The sequence below is a fragment of the Dipodomys merriami genome, unplaced genomic scaffold (genome assembly GCF_024711535.1).
Source record: "Dipodomys merriami isolate MVZ:Mamm:240054 unplaced genomic scaffold, mDipMer1.0.p SCAF_16, whole genome shotgun sequence".
In the NCBI taxonomy this organism is placed as follows: domain Eukaryota; kingdom Metazoa; phylum Chordata; class Mammalia; order Rodentia; family Heteromyidae; genus Dipodomys; species Dipodomys merriami.
In genome coordinates this window covers 8,505,204-8,524,544 of record NW_027202937.1, presented here as the reverse complement: position 1 = coordinate 8,524,544, position 19,341 = coordinate 8,505,204, and the positions used below count along the sequence as shown (strand labels likewise).

At 54.2% G+C, this 19,341-nt stretch overlaps 1 protein-coding gene across 1 annotated transcript; it reads left to right on the top strand.

The window, feature by feature from the left end:
- Positions 1–8,248: 8,248 nt before the first annotated feature.
- Mapk13 (mitogen-activated protein kinase 13) lies at positions 8,249–19,105 on the top strand. Its single transcript, XM_070023884.1, has 12 exons — positions 8,249–8,445; positions 8,917–9,046; positions 10,843–10,901; positions 13,662–13,770; positions 13,925–13,954; positions 14,784–14,831; positions 14,932–15,046; positions 15,135–15,206; positions 16,385–16,464; positions 16,677–16,755; positions 16,854–17,030; positions 17,202–19,105. The coding sequence occupies exons 1-12, from the start codon at positions 8,327–8,329 to the stop codon at positions 17,282–17,284; spliced, it is 1,101 nt and encodes a 366-aa protein (XP_069879985.1). The 5' UTR covers positions 8,249–8,326; the 3' UTR covers positions 17,285–19,105.
- Positions 19,106–19,341: the final 236 nt, after the last annotated feature.

Below are 19,341 nucleotides of genomic sequence, written 5' to 3'. Positions count from 1 at the left end.
CCTTCATCAGCTGATGGTAGTGAAGGTGATAGATGATCTAGAGCGGCAGAAGGAAGCCAGGTGCTGGTGGCTTATGCCTAAAAACCATAGGCGGCTGAGATCCAAGGATTGCCATTTGAAGTTAGCCTGGGCAGGAAAGTCCGTGAGACTCTGCTCTCCAATTAACCAGCAAAAAAGCCAGAAGTAGAGGTGTAGCTCAAGTGGTAGAGTGCCAGCCTTGAGCAAAAAAGCTCAGGGACTGCCCTGAGTTCAAGCCCAGTAGTAGCCCAAAAGAATAAGGATGAAGGAGGAGGAGGAGGGAAGGAGATCGGGTAAGTGGTAAGGTGGCAGGGCGCATAGACAGGAGGTGGCCTGTGAGCAGGCTTGCAGCGTTGCATGTTGCATGTGTCACCAACCTGCATCTTCCCCCACCCCCCACCTGGCAGTGGACTCCCCCCTCTTACTGATCAGGAAGCTCAGAGACACACACATCCGGTCCAGGAAACAGTGGAGGTAGGAGCAGAGATTTAAATGTGGTATGTCTCCCAGTCTTCAGCTGAAGCAGATAGACACCATGAAGTCTGGGTGGCAGCTAGGGGTCATAGGGTCAGGAGGACACACAGGGCAGGGGGTGAGCAGGTCTACAGTTCACTCTGGGACACGTCATTGAAGAGGCAAATTTAGCATTGAACTAGGAAAAAAGGAAGGGAAGGAGAGGAAGGAAGGTAATTCTAAAGGGAGAGTAGCTGGGCACCAGTAGTTCACACCTATAATACTAGCTACTCAGGAGGCTGAAATCTGAGGCTTATGGTTCAAAGCTTGCCTTGAGCTGAAGAACGCAGTGACAGTGCCCAAGCCCAGAGTTCAAGCCCCATGACCAATGAAAAGAAAAGAAAAAGGAGAGAGGGTGTGGCTTGTGCAGGGCTTTGGTGGGAACCCTGTGGGCAGAGAAGGCTTTGCCTTGGAATGGACGTAAGTTCGGAGAAAATACTAACACAGAAGTCCTCCATAGAAGTTGCACACCTGGCTCTTTTCCTCCCATGCACAGGCCCCCCGCCTTGCCTCGTGCTAACCCCTGGCGGGTCACAGGTTGGTGTTGCCTGTGGGCCTTGCCTTGGGAAGCAAGCCAACAAGCAGGGCAAAGCCACAAAAATCAGATCCCAGGCCAGATAGTACTAACCACAGAGAACACACATTTCTGCCAGCTCACAGTAGAACCGATTTCCAGCATGTCCTCAATCTTCACCCCCACCCCGCATTCCACCAGGACTTGATTGAAGCCGGAACAGACACAGCCGTCTCAGCTCATTCACTAAGCATTTATTGAGCCATTACTGGGGGAGGGGTGGCAGGCAGGGTACTGGGGTTCAGGCAGGGGACCGGGTGTCAGGCAGTGCCAAGGATCCCATTCTTAGCTTGTGTCACTGCACAGTAGTGGACAGTTCACAGGGGATGATGCAAACTAACATGACGTTGAAGGACAGGGCAGAGGTGAAGTGGCCTGAAGGCTGTGTCCCCAGAGGCTCATCCCAGAACAGCACCCTCCAGCCACGTCTTCACAGGACTGGGTGCAAGAAAGTGGGTTTCTTGGGTGGGGTGGGCCCCCAGTGTAGAGACAAGGTGAGCCTGGCAGAGGGCCCTGTCTCTCCTCAGAGCTGTCCCTATCCCATCGTCCACAAGGGGGCGCCACAACCAGGGGCAGGAAAGGACACTGCAGAGAGGCTGGTCTTGAGTAAAAAGAGCTACTAGTTTTCAGGGGCCCCTATGAGTAGGGGGTGTCTGGGGTTTTGCTCCTGGGTGGGAATAGTTTCAAGCCCTAAGCAGGCTGATTATTCCTACACTCCAAAAAGGGAGTTACTGGGGATCACGGGTCAAGGATGAAGGCTGAACAAGAGCTGCCAGGTGCCCCCCTCTGGTTTCCAGAGGCCAGTCGGGTGTTTGGCCACACTGAGGACCTCCCAGGGGCTACTGCAGAAGAAAACATGGTGGGGTGCACTCTGTAGGCCATGTGTGGACAGTGAACAAGGCCCTGGCTGTGTGATTCATTTCTCCACTCCTGTGGAAGGTCCACTGTCCTGCCCCATTTAGGGGTTCAACATCTCAGAGACTTGCCCTGGACACTGCCACTCGTATGTGTGTGTGTGTGTGTGTGTGTGTGTGTGTGTGTGTGTGTGTGTGTCTGTGTCTGTGTCTAGATATGCACACACTCCTGTACTGTGCCTGTACTAGGGCTTGAACTCAGAGCCTTGCTCTCTTTGCCTGGCCTTTTCATTTAAGGATAGCACTCTACCACTTGAGCCACATCTGCACTTCTGGCTTATGCTAGCTCCTTGGAGATAAGAGTCTCATGGAGTTGTCTGCCCAAACTGCTTTCAAACCATGATCTTCAGACCACAGGCCATCTGCCCTGTGGTGTGGGTCTTCTAGCGCTTTACAGATGAGGAAGCAGCAGCTCAGAGAAGCCAATTAGTTTGTGTGAGGTCACACCACTTAGTCCAGAGCAGCGCCTCGTCCGTCTGTTCTTCTACATATTCCCCTGCCTTCTTGCACATTTTAGGTGCTGTCATCATGTAAGCTCTAAAGGAGCATGGGAATCTCAGAGCTGGAGCCAGCGTTCCTGGGCTCATTTGCCTGCTCCTTCCCCATGACACTCGAGCCTTGGCATGATTTCTCTTCCCTGTGGAGGTGCCATGTTGGCCGGAGGTAAGGGTATGTGTGGCTGGAACCCAGGAGTGTGGCATGTGAGAATTGCTGAGGTGGGTAGAGTCTGGGTTGTTTTGTGTTGTTTTGTTTTTCATGATCTCTGCATCTTTGCATTGCAGAGCCTCTCAGCCAGCCTAGGAAGAGAGGGAGACGAAGATGACAGCCACTCCCAGAGCCTTGCTGGACACCAGGCTGTGGGATCGGTAGCTGAACGTATAGACTCAGGAGCCAGGCAGCAGGTTTGCAAAACACATCCACCACCTTCTTCATCATGTGTGACTGTGGGCAAGTTACTCCCCTTTCTGGGGCTCTGCCTCTCTGTATGAGGGCAAGAGTCCTGGGAGGCCTCGAGGGGGCTTTCAATAGGAGAGCTGCCATCTTGGCACAGCCCGGAGCAGTGTGCTTCTCCTGAGCAGAGGTAGGGCTACCTGTCAGTAGGAGGGGTCAAGAAAAAACCCAGGCTGGCCGGGCGCTGGTGGCTCACGCCTGTAATCCTAGCTACTCAGGAGGCTGAGATCTGAGGATCGCGGTTCAAAGCCAGCCCGGGCAGGAGAGACCGTGAGACTCCTATCTCCAATAAACCACCAGAAAACCGGAAGTGGCTCGGTAGCTCAAGTGGTAGAGCACTCACCTTGAGCTGAAGAGCTGAGGGACAGCGCCCAGGCCCAGAGTTCAAGCCCCACGACCGACAAAAAAAAAAAAAAAAAAAAAAAAAAACCCAGGCTGCTCCATGCCACGACTCAACAGGGACAAGGCATGAATGTCAACTAAACAAGCCAGGTGCTGGTGGTGACTCGTGCCTGTAAACCTAGCTACTCAGGAGGTGGAGATGGGAAGATCCTGGTACAAAGCCAGCCTGCACAGACAAAGCCAAGAGAATCTTACCTCCAGTGAACAATCAAAAAGCCATGGGGCTGGGAAGGTGGCTCAGTGGTAGAGTGCTTGCCTTGCATGCTTGAGGCCCTGGGTTCGATTCCTCAGCACCACATAAGCAAAAAGAAAAAAAGCCGGAAGTGGCGCTGTGGCTCAAGTGGTAGAGCGCTAGCCTTGAGCTGAAGAGCTGAGGGACAGAGTCCAGGCCCAGAGTTCAGATCCCACGACCGGACCCAAAAAAAAAAAAAAAAGCCAGAAGTGGAGATTTAGCTCAAGTAGTAGAGTGATAGATAGTCTTGAGCAGAAAAAGCAAGTGAGAGTGAGAGGCAACACACACACACAGACACACAGACACACACACACACACACACACACACACACACACAGAATTAAGCACTCCCTACATGACTAGCCTGGGCAAAAGCTTCATGCTTATCAGTTAGAGCTTTCTGCCTTGCCCCAGGCTGCTGGTTGTCCTATAGGCAAGACCTCTCTCTCTCTCTCTCTTTCTCTCTCTTGCTCACTCTCTTTCTGCTTCTTCCCCCCCTCCAGTCCTGGGACTTGAACTCAGGGCCTGGGCACTGTTCCTGAGCTACTTTTGCTCAAGGCTACACTCTTATCACTTGAGCCACAGTGCCAGTTTTGGCTTTTTCTGTTTATGTGGAACTGAGAAATCGAACCCATGGCTTCATGCATGCCAGGCAAGCACTCTACCGTAAGCCACATTCCCAGTCCCTATAGGCACAATTATTAAGATAACCAGTCACAGAATTTCCTCCAGCCCCTTCAGTACCATTACCTAACACAGCCCAACCCTTCTACTAGGCTTCTACTAGGTCCTTCCCTCCCTCCCCGCCTCTCCCCCCCCCACACCCCGTCCTTGTAGGGAGCCCTGTTGTGCATGCTGTCCTTAGGCAAACCCAACTTCTTCACCATGGGTATATTTCTGTCCATCCTTGGCTGGAGACATTGGAAGTCCCTACTTAACTGGACCATGGTAAGGAACATATTTATCCTGTCCTAGAATGATACACTCCTTGGACTCTAAATATACAGAGAGTTCCTGACTTCCAGGGGTTCAACTTACAGTTTCTCTTCCAGGGGTGCAATAGTGATGACATTCCATCACATGCCTTCTTTTCCTAGACTAAAGGGTTGCAATCTTTTTTTTTTTTTGTCGGTCATGGGGCCTGAACTCTGGGCCTGGGCACTGTCCCTCAGCTCTTCAGCTCAAGGCTAGCGCTCTACCTCTTGAGCCACAGTACCACTTCCGACTTTTTTTTTTTTGGGGTCCAGTTGTGGGGCCTGAACTCTGGGCCTGGGCGCTGTCCCTCAGCTCTTCAGCTCAAGAGGAGCACTCTACCACTTGAGCCACAGCGCCACTTCTGGTTTTCTGGCAGTTAGTTTGAGATAAGAGTCTCAGGGACATTCCTGCCCACACTGGTTTTGAATTGCCATCCTCAGATCTCAGCCTCCTGTGTAGCTAGTAGTACAGGAGTGAGCCACTGGTGCCCAGCACCAAAGTTTTTTTTGGCTCCGGTCGTGGGGCCTGAACTCTGGGCCTGGGCGCTGTCCCTCAGCTCTTCAGCTCAAGGCTAGCACTCTACCACTTGAGCCACAGTGCCTATCTCCGGCATTTTTTTTTCTTTTTTTTGCTTATGTGGTGCTGAGGAATCGAACCCAGGGCCTCAGGCATGCAAGGCAAGCACTCTACCACTGAGCCATCTTCCCAGCCCCAGCACCAAAGTTTTATCTCCAATTAACCCCAGAAAACTGGAAGTGGAACTGTGGCTCAAAGTGGTAGAGCATTAGCCTTAAGGGGAAAAGCTCAGGGACAGTGCTCAGGCCCTGAGTTCAAGACTTAATACAAGTGCAAGTGCGTGTGCATGTGTGCACACAAGCACCACCCCCCCCCCAGACACACAGGCAGCACCTGGGAGGAAAGACACCTAGATGTTCTTTGGATCTCTCTCTCTCTCTCTCTCTCTCTCTCTCTCTCTCTCTCTCTCTCTCTCTCGCTCCCTCCCTCCCTCACCCTCTCCCTTTCCTTTTTTTTTTTTTTTGTCGATCATAGGGCTTGAACTCAGAGCCTGGACACTGCCCCTGAGCTCTTTTGCTCAAGGCTAGCCTCTACACTTTGAGCCACAGCACCACTTCCAGTTTCCTGGTGGTTCATTGGAGATAAGCATCTCATGGGCTTTCCTGCCCAGGCTGGCTTTGAATCATGATCTTCAGATCTTCGCCTTCTGCGTAGCTAGGATTACAGGTGTGAGCTTGTTCTTAGTGACCCTTGCTTCCTTCTCCTCCTTCTCTTCCTCCTCCTCCTTCTTCCTCCTCTTCCTCCTCCCATGATTTCCCTGACTGGATCTCCAGGCATTTCCTTCCCAGACTACCCAGATGCTGAGTAAACACAGACCCAGCAAGGCCCAAGGTGGAGTCGTGGGGCAGCATCTGTGGCCTGAGTCACTTCGTGACCTTTACGGAAGAGGTAGGCAGAGTGGCCAGCTGTGTGTCAGGATGGCACCCACAAGGCAGGAAGGGCTTCTCTGCTGTCTCTGCCTTCCTGGGCTCATCTCTGCCACCCAGCGGCTTCCAGTCCCCAGGAGTGGGCCCAGAGCCGAGGCCCTTTCCCTTCTGGAACCTCAACCCAAGCAGAAGGGCTCCACCCTTCTCTTCCCACAGTATCCCAGGGCCTGAGTGGGAGACGGCAAAGCAGGGAGGAACGAGTCAGATGCCCAGGGCAGGCTTTACTACAGCAGGGAGACAGGGAAGTGGTTTGGCCAGGAGACGCATCCCGCATCCCGCTGATGTGGGTAAAGCAGACTAGCAAGGTGTCAGGCTGTTTCCTTCCAGGGGCAGACCTCTCAGCTGAGCCTAAGCAGCCTCCTAGCAAAGGGCACCGGCTCTGTCGTAGCTTCTTCATTCAGCCCTGCCCTCCAGCTGTGTGACCTAGCGACCATGACTTACCCTCTCTGAACCTCAGGTTCCTCATGGGTCAGGTGGGGATCGTTGTTGGACTGACTCACGGGCCTCTCACCATGATTAAGTGAGTTATCCATGTAAAACACTTAGACTAATGACCGGCACATGACAGGCCCAAGCGCTGATTAAATAAATAGTTTTTGCATGTCTAATGGACTGGCTATTCCTTCCATGCATTGGTATTGCACAGGGTTCCAGAGATGAATTGGATTCCTCCCCTCTGTGCCTGTTGGGGGTTTCAGTGGGATCCGTGGGCTCCCCAATCTCTGGATTACCCAATGTTTTAGGCTATGTGGAAGGGGCTGCGGACCCTCAGATTGCTGTAGGCCACTGACAAATGCCTTTCCCTGTGAACACACCTTCCTTCCCTCTGACGCAGAAAACAAGCCGTCCCCTGCACCCCTTCCTGCCGGCCAGCGAAGGTTGCGACAAGTCCATTGGGCATCTGAGGCACAGGTGGCCGTTTCTGCTCCTCCCCCTGGTGTCTGTGCCTTGCAAGCTGGAAATCAGAGCCAAGTATTTTGCTACACATCTGCCATCCCGGCTCCCAAGAGGCTGAGGCAGGAGGATGAGAGTCGGAGGCCAGCCTGGGCTCCGTCATGAGGCCAGATCAGCTGAAGCTACCTAGTCTCAACAAACCAACCTGGACATTTGAACCCTGGCAGACATATGGTAGCACAACATTGATGTTATTAATTGTTTGGACAGAAACATGATATTGCAGTTTTGTTAAATCCTTGTCTTTATGAGATTCCAAAGGATTCTGGGTGAAATGTGGTGGTTTGGTTTTTGCCTCAGAATTACAGGGGAGGAGGAGTGAAAGATTATTAGACTTGACCAGAGAACCACACAGACATCCAGGTATAGAGAACGAAGAAAGGTTTATTGCTAGGAAAGGGGGCCGGCAAGACCCCTTCTCACAAGGGGGAAGTGAGAAGCAGCACCCGCTACTGTCTGAGGTGACCTATATAACTAGGAGGTTTAGGAGGGGGTCGAAGGGACCTGGAGGCAAAGACCTTGGTGTCGACATGAGGGCCAGGGGCTTCATCATGGAGGACTAGGATTTATGGCTGCTGCCCAAATAGTAGATAAGGGGTCCTGCAGCTGCCCAGACCTGAAGGTCACTCTAAGGGGCTCCTCATGCCTTATATGGTGATAGCCGCCCCAGACAAATGCCATCCCAAGGTTGGGGGGTGGGGTGGAGGCTGATTATTTACTGCCTTTACCTCGTGGGCCTGGGGTTGCCTAGGAAGGGAGCATGCCAAGCTGTGGAGGGGGAAGGCAGGACTAAGCTATGGGAAGGGACTCATTTCGCTAGCAAGGAGTATGGGTAGAATCCACTCAACCGTGAGTGGACAGAATTGCACAAGCTGAGGAACTGGAATCTTGGGGGGGGGGTTCATTGGCACCCCATCAGTTGTGGATTTCTCTCCCCCCCTCCCAGACTCCTTGGGAGCTCTTCCTCAAGAGGTCCAGGCTGGGGGTCCGGGAGGCCCGGGCCTCTGCTCCCCTCCTGAAGTCTTCCCAGCCCCCCCCCACCCCGTTTCCTGCAGGTCACCCCGATGGCGCATAGAGACGCACACCTGCCGCAGGTGGCGGGCGGGCGTGGCTGCGGGAGCGCCTGGGCGTCGGGGACGGCGGGAGTCCCCGCCCCGCGCGCGGGGGCGGCGCAGGGGGAGGGGAGGGCCGCGGGGCGGTGCGGGGACCGGGCTGGTGGCGGCGGGAGGCCGGCAGGGCGCAGGGAGTCCGCGGTGCAGGGACCGCGCCCGCGGAGCTCGGGGCGCCCGGGATGAGCCTCATCCGGAAAAGGGGCTTCTACAAGCTGGACGTCAACAAGACGGCCTGGGAGCTGCCCAAGACCTACCTGACCCCCACGCACGTGGGCAGCGGGGCCTACGGCGCCGTGTGGTGAGCCGGGGCGCGCGGGGGGCGCGGCGTCGGGGCCCCCTCGACGGCCACCCGCCCCGAGCTGGGCGGCAGCAGCCGGGCCAGCCCCCCCCCACAGTGGGGGTCACTCCCCCCCTCCCTGGGGGTCCCGGGGGTGGGGTGGGGGTTGCGTTAGGACTGGATTCGATTCTCCAGGCTGTAACTTTTAAAGGGAGCCCCAAGTTCATGGGGCCCCGACTCCCCTGGTTTCAGCGGAGGGCAGGGCGGCCCCCCAAGGGGAAGGAACTTGCCACATCGCGGGGCGACTCTTGCCCGCCTTGGGCCTAGAGGGCCCCCCTCTATTTCCGCCATCCCTCCTCACTAGTGCCCCCCCATCTTGGCCTGGCCTGGCTCGGCTCGCCTGGCCGCGGTGCAGGGGTGCCGGGAGAAGCGATCGGGGCGGGACGGGCCCGGCCCGGGAGGAGGCCCCTGACCTGCCTGTGCCCCCCGCAGCTCCGCCATCGACAAGCGGTCGGGGGAGAAGGTGGCCATCAAGAAGCTGAGCAGGCCCTTCCAGTCCGAGATCTTCGCCCGGCGTGCCTACCGCGAGCTGCTGCTGCTCAAACACATGCAGCACGAGAATGTAGGCGGGGCCTGGGGTCGCCGGGGTCGGGGGTCGCAGGGTGGCGGGAGCCGGAGGTACCCCCCCCCCCCAGCCCCAGCTGTGGCTGAGCTGGAATCCAGGAGCCCGGCGGGGAGGCTGGAGAGGGGCATGGCTGGGAACGGGGAGATCTGCTCCACCCATCGTTAGTAACGTCAGGGGGTGCCAGGACCCGCCCAGCTCACTTCCCCAGAAGATGCCAAGTGAATTTTTGGCAGAATAGCTTTGTAAGGTGCCAGTGTAGTGTCTTATTGTTAGAAGGAAGTAGACCAAGAGGAACTTTGTCATTTGTTCTGTGTCTTAAGAATCCCTGCCCAGCACTAGCCTTGAGCTGAAGAGCTGAGGACAGCGCCCAGGCCCAGAGTTCAGGCCCCACAACCGGACCAAAAAAAAAAGAATCCCTGCCCAGTTGGGACTAGACACCCCCCCCACACCCCACCCCCCTTTTGGAACTATACACCCCACAGGGTCAGTGTGGTTTCTACCTGAGGGCCCCATAAGGACAACAATGAATAATTCCTGGTCAGTGGGAACAGAGCTGGGCACTGCTAACTGCATAAACTCAGTTTGTCATCCTCCAGTCACACCTGAGATACACCCCTAGTGCTCACATCACAGATGAGGAAACTGAGGCACAGAAAGGCTCCTCGATTATGTGGTTATATGGTATCAGAGGGAGGATTTGAATGTAGGCAGTCAGGCATCAGGCCAGAGTACATGACAGCTGTCCTGTCTGATAGAAATAGCCAGAAAGCGTTGGGAATGTGGCTTAGTGATAGAGTGCTTGCCTTGCATGCATGAAGCCCTGAGTTCCATTCCTCAGTACCACATAACCAGAAAAAGCCAGAAGTGGCACTGTGGCTCAAGTGGTAGAGTGCTAGCCTTGACCCAAATAAGCTCAGGGACAGTGTCTAGGCCCTAAGTTCAAGCCCTGGGACTGGCAAAAGAAAAAAAGAAACAAGCAGAAAAACCAGTACCCCAGCTCTGGCCCCTAAACAAAATGGCAGATATTTCAAATCGTGGTTTAAAGGTGTTAGACTCACATTAAGCTCCATCCTTTTCCCACAAATCTTTCCCTGAGGCCCCCAGCTACTGTGATCTTGCCTATGGCTGTGAACTGGGAGGGAGGAGGGGAACAAGGGGGGAGGGGTAGCTGGAGACACAAGGTCAAAGGTCAAGAGTGTGCTGTCTAGAAAGCCCCTTTCTCCCCCCCCCCCATTTTAAGCCTGTGGGTTTTGTTTTTTTTTTTTGTTTTTTTTTTTTTTTGTTTTTTTTTGTTTGTTTTTTTTTTGGTCCAGTTGTGGGGCCTGAACTCTGGGCCTGGGCGCTGTCCCTCAGCTCTTCAGCTCAAGGCTAGCACTCTACCGCTTGAGCCACAGCGCCACTTCCGGCTTTTTTCTTTTTGCTTATGTGGTGCTGAGGAATCGAACCCAGGGCCTCATGCTTGCAAGGTGAGCGCTCTACCACTGAGCCACCTTCCCAGCCCGCCTGTGGGTTTTGAATTGAGTGTGGATATGTGTTTGTCCTGTATGCAAGACTGTGGAGTCATGATCACCACCTATTGTCCTTCTAGCCTGACTGTTAGCCACCACAGTGAATAGCAGGTTCCCTTGGAGCAGAGGGGGCCTTGCCCCCATTTTACTGGGACCCAGCCTCCTGCTTGGGGGGTTTGGTGTATGACCAAAGGGTGGGCAGTTCTGTAGCGCTGGGCCCTGGAGGAGGAAGGGAGGGGCTGTGGTGGTGGTCCAGCCTTCCCGGTGACTCCTTCCTTTCCCCAGGTCATCGGACTCCTGGATGTCTTCACCCCAGCCTCCTCCCTGCGCAACTTCCATGACTTGTGAGTCAGGCTGCACCAGACTCTTGGCTTACTTGGTAGTGGGAATAAGTTGGGGGAGCTTCTGTCTCCTAGGTGTGTGTAGGGGGTGAGAGCTTCCGTCCTGGCAGTTCGTGGCTGTCAGGTAGGGCTACATCCCGACAGGAAAGGCAAGCAGGTAAGAGAAGGAATGGATTGATCTGGCCACAGGTGTCCGCCCTGCAGAGAGCTGTGTGCGCTGCTTTCTTCCTGGCTTTAACACCATGAGCCCTCAGTGTCTACTCCCCCTCCCCTGCCCTTTCCTGGGGTCTCAGGCCTTTTCCTAGCATGAGATCAGTTAGCCTTGGCTTTCTCTAGCTCAAGAAGCATTTGACAGCTCACACAGAACGAGACGTTTGATCTGCGAAGTGTCACTCTTTGCTGGGACAGTGATGGGACAAAGTTGGAGTTTGGACAGTGTTGAATTCAGAGTGCAAGCAGAGGCCAGCCCCAAACTTCAGATCAAGACTCAATTCCATAGGTGGCCTTGAGTCTGCAGAGATTCTGAATTTGGTGGTGATATGGTAGGGTCTGGTTTTGGAGATGTACTTGGCCAGCAGCAAGAAAGGAGCAGAAGCCTTTGGGGGAGGAGAGACAGCAGGGAGTCCGGGGTTTGGACCCTAGACCTTGATCTACAGTGGAGGGGGTGGGACTTGTACCTGAGGCAGGTGCCAATAGAATCTAGTTCTTTTTGTTGGGATATGGTGGTAGAGGGAGGTGGTGTGGGTAGGGAGGGCCCTGGCTCCTGCTTGGAATACAGGGTGGAGGAAGAACAGCACTTGGAGGAAAGATTGTGAACTTTACTTTTACCTTTTTTGTTGTTGTTGATCATGAGGCCTGAACTCTGGGTCTGGGCTCTGTGCCTCAGCTCTTCAGCTCAAGGCTAGCACTCTGCCACTTGAGCCACAGCACCACTTCTGGCTTTGTCTGCTTATGTGATGCTGAGGAATGGAACCCAGGGCCTCATGCATGCAAGGCAAGCATTCTACCACTGAGCCACCTTCCCAGACCTAGCTTTACTTCTTATAGAGGCTGTGAAATCAGCAATTGCAGATAAACATAGACCTCCGGAGAGGAAGGCAGGGCTGGATATGTGGATGTGGATTGTGGATGATAGTTGAGACCCAGGAACAGATTATTGTAAAACGTTGACAGATGATGTTGATTCAAATACTCATATTAGAGAGAAGACACAAGAGGAGAAGGAAAGCTGGGCATTGGTGGCTCCTCGTTACTATTCTAGCTATGAATGACATTAAATCAGAAGGATCACAGTCTGAGACCAATCTAGGCAGAAAAGTCCACAGACCTTCATCTCGATAGAAGAAGCTGGGCATGGTGGCACACCCTTGCCATTCCAGCAATGAGGGCAGATTACAGTCTAGATGTCCATCCAGTCCTGAAGCAAAACCCTATCTCAGTACATGAGGCTGCAGGCATGGCTTAATAGTAGAGCACCTGCTTAGTAAGTGCACAGCCTTGAGTTCAAGCCCTAGTACCACCAAAAAATTAACAAAAGAGGGTGAAGAGGTGAAAACTGATAGCCTGATGAGAGAGAGAAGAGACCCAGTAGAGAATTTTGATCGAGTATTGGGGTGGCTCACGCCTGTAATCCTAGCTACTCAGGAGGCCGAGATCTGAAGATCATGGTACAAATCCAGCCGGGGGAAGAAAGTCCATGAGACTTATCTCCAACTAACTAGCAAAAAGCCAGAAGTAGAGATATGACCCAACTGATTGAGCATCAGTCTTGAGCTCAAAAAGCCAAATCAGAGCTTGTATAAAAAGAAAAAAAATCAGAACCATGGAGACAGTCTCCACCATATGCTTTTATCAACACGACTCCTTTTATAACCAATCGTGTTTTCTTTTTTTTTGGGTCCAGTCGTGGGGCCTGAACTCTGGGCCTGGGCACTGTCCCTCAGCTCTTCAGCTCAAGGCTAGTGCTCTACCACTTGAGCTACAGCGCCACTTCCGGCTTTTTTCTTTTTGCATATGTGGTGCTGGGGAATCGAACCCAGGGCCTCAGGCATGCAAGGCAAGCACTCTACCACTGAGCCACCTTCCCAGCCCCTAACCAATCGTGTTTTGCTCTCAACTTCGCAGTTACTCCCTTGAGTAACAGTTACCTGCTGCTACCCTCGGGCCTTGGCCCTGTTTTGCAGCCCGGTGACAGGGTACAGTAGCCCCTCCACCTTCTTCCACCCTCCTGAAAATTGTTCTGTGTCACCTTCCTGGTAAAGCAGACATCTTGTTCGTTGGTAGAGCCTGACCCCCAGCTCACAGCTGTGGATTGTTTGTCCAGGGTCATGGAGGAGGGTGGGGAGAGGGCACATTTGAAGAGCATGAACACAGCTCCCTTTGGTTTTTTTGTTTATTTGTTTGTTTTGGGGTCCGGTCATGGGGCCTGAACTCTGGGCCTGGGCGCTGTCCCTCAGCTCTTCAGCTCAAGGCTAGCGCTCTACCACTTGAGCCACCTTCCCAGCCCACTCCCTTTGCTTTTCTGAGCATGCTTCATGTCAGTGTTTCCCCTCGGCTCTGCCAGTCCTGGGGCCTGGCTTCTCTGGGAGACCCTGGGAACCTGGGTGTCGTAGGCCTGGGTAGGGCTGGGTTTCTGCTTGCTTCTTGCCCAGGTCATTTCGAACGTCCATGTTCTACCTCCCCCTCCATCAAGCTCCACCTCAGATCCAGGCTTGGGGGGACGAGCCACTAGGGATGGGGCCACAAAGCTGTGTTGCCTTCCAGCTACCTGGTGATGCCCTTCATGCAGACCGACCTACAGAAAATCATGGGCATGGAGTTCAGTGAGGAGAAGGTCCAGTACTTGGTGTATCAGATGCTCAAAGGTCTTAAGGTGGGTGGGGGCTGGAGGGTGGCAGAGCGGGAACCTTGCTGTCCAGACTGCCATGGCACGATGGGGTGGAGGCGGGGTTTCTGAGCAAGTCTGCCGTGCCTGGAGCGGAATCCCGGCGGTGGATATTCACACCATCTCCTCCTCTCCCTCGCAGTACATCCACTCCGCTGGTGTCGTCCACAGGGTGAGTTCGGGGGCCCCAGCCCACCCTGGGAGGTCCAGACAGGTAGCAGTTCTCAGAGCCAGCCTTGGCCCTGAAAGGCCCCCTGGGTTCGGGGAACTCGGTGGGAAACCACCGTGAGCAAGATGAACCCTGGGCTGGTGTTTCAGGATCCAAGGAAAGAAACGTCTGGAGTTCAGTGGGGGCCCCACAGGACACCCAGCTCAACTCCTCCTTGTTTATTTATTTTTGTGCCTCAGACTTGAACTCAGGGCCTAGGCGCTGTCCCTGAGCTTTTTTTTTTTTTTTTTTTTTCTTGAAAGCCAGTTCTCTACCACTTGAACCACAGTTCTACTTCTGGCTTTTTGATGGTTGATTAGAGATAAAGTGTCAAGGACTTTCTTGCCTATGCTAGCTTAGAATTGAGATCCTCAGGGGCTGGGAAGGTGGCTCAGTGGTAAGGTCTTTGCCTTGCATGCATGAGGCCCTGGGTTCGATTCCTCAGCACCACATAAGCAAAAAAAGCCAGAAGTGGCACTGTGGCTCAAGTGGTAGAGTGCTAGCCTTGAGCTGAAGAGCTGAGGGACAGTGCCCAGGCCCAGAATTCAGGCCCTAGGACTGACCAAAGAAAAAAAAAAAAGAATTGAGATCCTCAGGTCTCAGCCCCCTGGGTAGCTAGGATTACAGGTGTGAGCCCCCAGCACTCGGCCAACTCTTGTTTTACATGTGAGGAACCTGGGGGCCAGAGAAGAGAAGGAGCCAGAGGTCCTGCACAGATCTAGGTTGAGGCAGAAGCGGGAGAAGCCCCCGTCTCCGCCTCTCAGCACAGTGCTGGCTCTCTCCCCTTTCCCAGGACCTGAAACCCGGCAACCTGGCTGTGAATGAAGACTGTGAGCTGAAGGTGAGTGGACTGTGGGTGGGCCAGCTTGGGTGGGATGCATCCCCTCCCACGGGAGCCCCTTCCCTCAGCGAGCTGTCTCCCTGTGTCCCATGAGCCATAGATCCTGGATTTTGGGCTGGCACGACATGCGGATGCTGAGATGACGGGTTACGTGGTGACTCGCTGGTACCGGGCGCCCGAGGTGATCCTGAGCTGGATGCACTATAACCAGACAGGTCAGTGCTCGGCTGCCTGGACTAGCTGCTTCCCTGAGGCTGACCTGGTACTCTGAGTGTCAGGTGACAGCCCCTCCTCTCTCTGCAGTGGACATCTGGTCGGTGGGCTGCATCATGGCTGAGATGCTGACAGGAAAAACTCTGTTTAAGGGGAAAGATTGTATCCTTTGCTGGACAGGCCAGGCCCCATCCCTTGACCCATCCAACCCACACTTTGTCTAAATAACTCTTTTGTTGTTGTTATTGTTATTGTTGGTTATGGGGCTTGAAGTCTGGGCCTGGGCACTGGCCCTGTGCTCTTCAGCTCAAGGTGAGCGCTCTACCACTTGAGCCACAGCACCACTTCCTGTTTTCTGGTGGTTAATTGGAGATAAGAGTTGGGCTGGGAAGGTGGCTCAGGGCTGGGAAGGTGGCTCAGTGGTAGAGTGTTTACCTTGCATGCATGAGAGCCTGGGTTCAATTCCTCCGTACCATATACGCAGAAAATGCCAGAAGTGGTACTGTGGCTTAAGTGGTAGAGTGCTAGCCTTGAGCTGAAGAGCTGAGGGACAGCACCCAGGCCCAGAGTTCAAGCCCCATGACCGACAAAAAAAAAAAAAAAAAAAGAGTCTCACAGACTTTCCTATCTTGGCTGGCTTCGAACCGTGATCCTCAGATCTCAGCCTCCTAAGTAGCTAAGATTTCAGGCATGAGCCAATGGTGCATGGCTCTGTGGACTGATTTTTTTGTTGTTCGGTTATGGGGCTTGAACTCTGGGCCTGGGCACTGCCCCTCAGCAATTCAGCTCTTCAGCTAAAGGCGAGCACTCTACCACCTGAGCCACAGCACCACTTCTGGTTTTCTGATGGTTTATTGGAGGTAAGAGTCTCACAGACTTTCCTGCCTGGGCTGGCTTTGAACTGCGATCCTCAGATCTCAGCCTCCTGAGTAGCTAGGATTACAGGCATGAGCCACCGGCGCCCGGCCTTCTGTAGAATAATTTTTGTGCAGGGAAATAAGCTGATAGAGGGCTCCCACGAAGGGAACCCTCACACTTTGGGCCTGTGTGCACAAATACTTGAATGTGCTGTGCAGATGTTTGTTGAGGAGACACTGGCTCTCCCCACTCAGCTCAGTGTGAGGATGGAGAGAAGAGGAAACAGATGAGGATGGCCAGGTAGGAGGAGGTCATGTCTCAGCACATTCACCCGTCAGCCAGGCCCCTTCTGTGCTGCTCTGGTCTGTTGGGAAGTCCTACAGAGCCCAGAGTCTCTCTCCTGAGACCAGGCTGTGGCTGGGTGGGTGTGGAAGCTGTGGACAGTAGACTCAGGCTGTGAGGCACCTTAACCAGCTGCCAAGACCTGGACCAGCTCACCCAGATCCTGAAAGTGACCGGGGTGCCGGGCGCAGAGTTTGTACAGAAACTGAAGGACAAAGCGGTAGGTCATACCTAGGCCTGGGCTGTCCTAGGCTGTGCTGTTCAACCTGGGACAAGGTGGGCCTCTGGGAAGGACAAACCACCTGTGCCTCCTTTAGGCCAGATGGGGTCCCTCTGCTGTGGCAGGGGCTCCACCCTCGTCTTACTTTGAACTCAGGCCAGCTTTGTACTGGGAGACCAGCCCTGAAGGCTTCACTGCTGTCTGTCTTCCAGGCCAAATCCTACATCCAGTCCCTGCCCCAGACTCCCAAGAAGGATTTCAGGCAGCTCTTCCCACGCGCCAGCCCCCAGGGTGAGTGTTGGAGCCTGGTCCCCTGCAGGTCTGTTCCCATGGCCCCAGCCAGGGCTTCCTGGGCCTGTGCTTCGAGGCTCACGCTTGTGCCCTTGCAGCTGTGGACCTGCTGGAGAAGATACTGGAGCTGGACGTGGACAAGCGCCTGACAGCCTCGCAGGCTCTTGCCCACCCCTTCTTCGAACCCTTCCGGGACCCTGAGGAGGAGACCGAGGCCCAGCAACCATTCGATGATTCCTTAGAACACGAGAAACTCACAGTGGACGAATGGAAGCGTGAGTGCCCCAGCCTGCAGCCCCCCTGCCTGGGGCCCTTGGCCCCCGACCCCGGCCCCTCCTCCCTGAGTGGATATGCTTCCTGGGTGTTTTTCTCCTTGGACTGATTTCCTGGGGGTGATGGGCCCTCAGCACCCCATTACTTACCTTAAGCCTCCCCCCTGTCTGCAGAGCACATCTATAAGGAGGTGGTGAATTTCAGCCCCATTGCCCGCAAGGACTCGCGCCGGCGGAGCGGCATGAAGCTACAGTGACCCCAGCCTCTGGCCTCCCACTGGCCTGGGGCTGCATGCCAGCCTGGCACTGCCCCCCTCTTCTGCCCTCCCTCCCGTTCACTGCAGCTCTTCCTATAGGAGGAGTCCTTGGATCACCAGTCTTGTGTCTGCCTGTGCTGTGGTGGAACTGTGAACAGCCGGGCTGAGCCAGGCCCAGAGTCTATGGCTGTTTTCTAGGGCAGCCATGATACATAACCAGACACTGGGTGGCTTGAAACAACACACGTTTATTCTCTCATACTTCTAGAGGCGCAAAGTCGAGGCATCCATTGGGCTGTGCTCCCTTGGAAGGCCCTGGAGAAGAATCTTCCCTTGTCTCTTTGTAGCTCTTGGTGGCTCTAGGCCAGGTGTGATGGGGCATACCTGTAATTGCAGCCCTTGGGAGGCTGAGACAGGAGAATCACAAGTTCAAGGCCAGATTGGACTAAAGAGAAGCAAATAGGGCTGGGAAGGTGGCTCAGTGGTAGAGCACTTACCTTGCATGCCTGAGGCCCTGGGTTCGATTCCTCAGCACCACATAAGCAAAACGAAAAAAGCCGGAAGTGGCGCTGTGGCTCAAGTGGTAGAGTGCTAGCCTTGAGCTGAAGAGCTGAGGGACAGCGCCCAGGCCCAGAGTAGCAAATACTGTACCAGCCATTGGACTTAGGGCCCATCCAGTATATGCCATCCCCGTCCCTACTAACTACAGCTACACAGACTATTTCCAAATCAAGTCACATTCTGACATTCCAGGAGGCCATGAATTTGGGGAGGGGACATTATTCAGCCCACTCGAGATGGCCGGAGGGAGGATGTCTTCTGGCCCTGGACTCAGGTCTGTGTTCTCTCCCAGTTGAACGCATCTGGCCGCTCAATCCAGGTGTGACACAGCTGCTTATTTTGGGAGAGCGCGAAGCCATCAAGATGTGAAAGCCCACAGACAGGTCAGCTGGGAGCAACAGAAGTGGCTTTTCTGTGGCTTTTTTTTTTTCTTTGTCAGTCATGGGCAATGAACCCAGGGCCTGGGCATTGTCCCTGAGCTGCTTTTATTCAAGGCTAGCACGCTGCCACTTTGAGCCACAGCACTACTTCTGATTTTCTAGTAGTTAATTGGAGATAAGAGTCTCACGGTCTCTCCTGCCCGGGCTGTGATCCTCAGATCTCAGCCTCCTGAGTAGCTAGGAGCCACCAGCACCCGGCCAGTTTCCGTGTCTTTTTGACATACTGTTCTCTTCCTTTGGGGAGATGGTGTCTCTAAGGAGCTTCAACCTGGCAGTGGCCGGGATTTTTCCATTTGCTTTGGTAGAACAAATCCTCGGGCGCAGGCCTGGGCTTCCCACCCTGGGCATGATGGGTCTCAGACATCCCCATGCACCAGGGACCTGGACAGAATGAAGAGTCCTGGGCCCTGAGGATTCTGACTATCCAGTCTGGAGTTGAGACCCGGAAGCGAGGGCCAGCTACCCTCACCCCTCACCTGCCCCCCTCCGGTGACGTACAGGAACACGGAACTGCCTTCTGGATGGCTTGCTTCATCAGGGGACCGAGTGAGAAGCCTGTGGTCAGGACACCTCCACTCCCAGAAGATGCTGAACCCCAGGCTGGCAGAACTCTTTTGTGGCCAGGTAATGGTGGACGTGTGGCACTGTGCACTTGTGAGAATGTGGAACAACACAAAGAGCCAGCCCTCAAACTGGGGACTTGAGGCAGAAATATTTCGCTATGGGGTCATCAGTTATAATCCCTGTACTGCATTCACGAGGATGGGTGTTTCAGGGGAAATGGGATACATGGGAACTCTGTACTTTCTGAAGAATAAAGTCTCTGAAAACAACAGAATCTCTGTGGTCCCAGAGTGATGGGTAGGAAGTGTAGGAGGCTGGACTTGAACCCACACTCAGCTACTATACTAGAAGCCCTTAACCAACCCTGGATCCCATACTCCTTATACTAACATGGTTGGCCATCCGGCTCCAGTTCTGGGAGCTTACATTGACAAAGGCTCTGACAAATCCTGCAGAAAAGAGCTCTATATGTTTTAATACAGAATGTTCCCC

Coding starts and splice junctions, on each gene's coding strand:
- Mapk13 (XM_070023884.1), top strand. CDS start 8,327: ATGAGCCTCATCCGGAAAAGGGGCTTCTACAAGCTGGACGTCAACAAG. Junction 10,902..13,661: donor CTGCGCAACTTCCATGACTT/GTGAGTCAGGCT, acceptor GTTGCCTTCCAG/CTACCTGGTGATGCCCTTCA. Junction 13,955..14,783: donor CCGCTGGTGTCGTCCACAGG/GTGAGTTCGGGG, acceptor CCCCTTTCCCAG/GACCTGAAACCCGGCAACCT.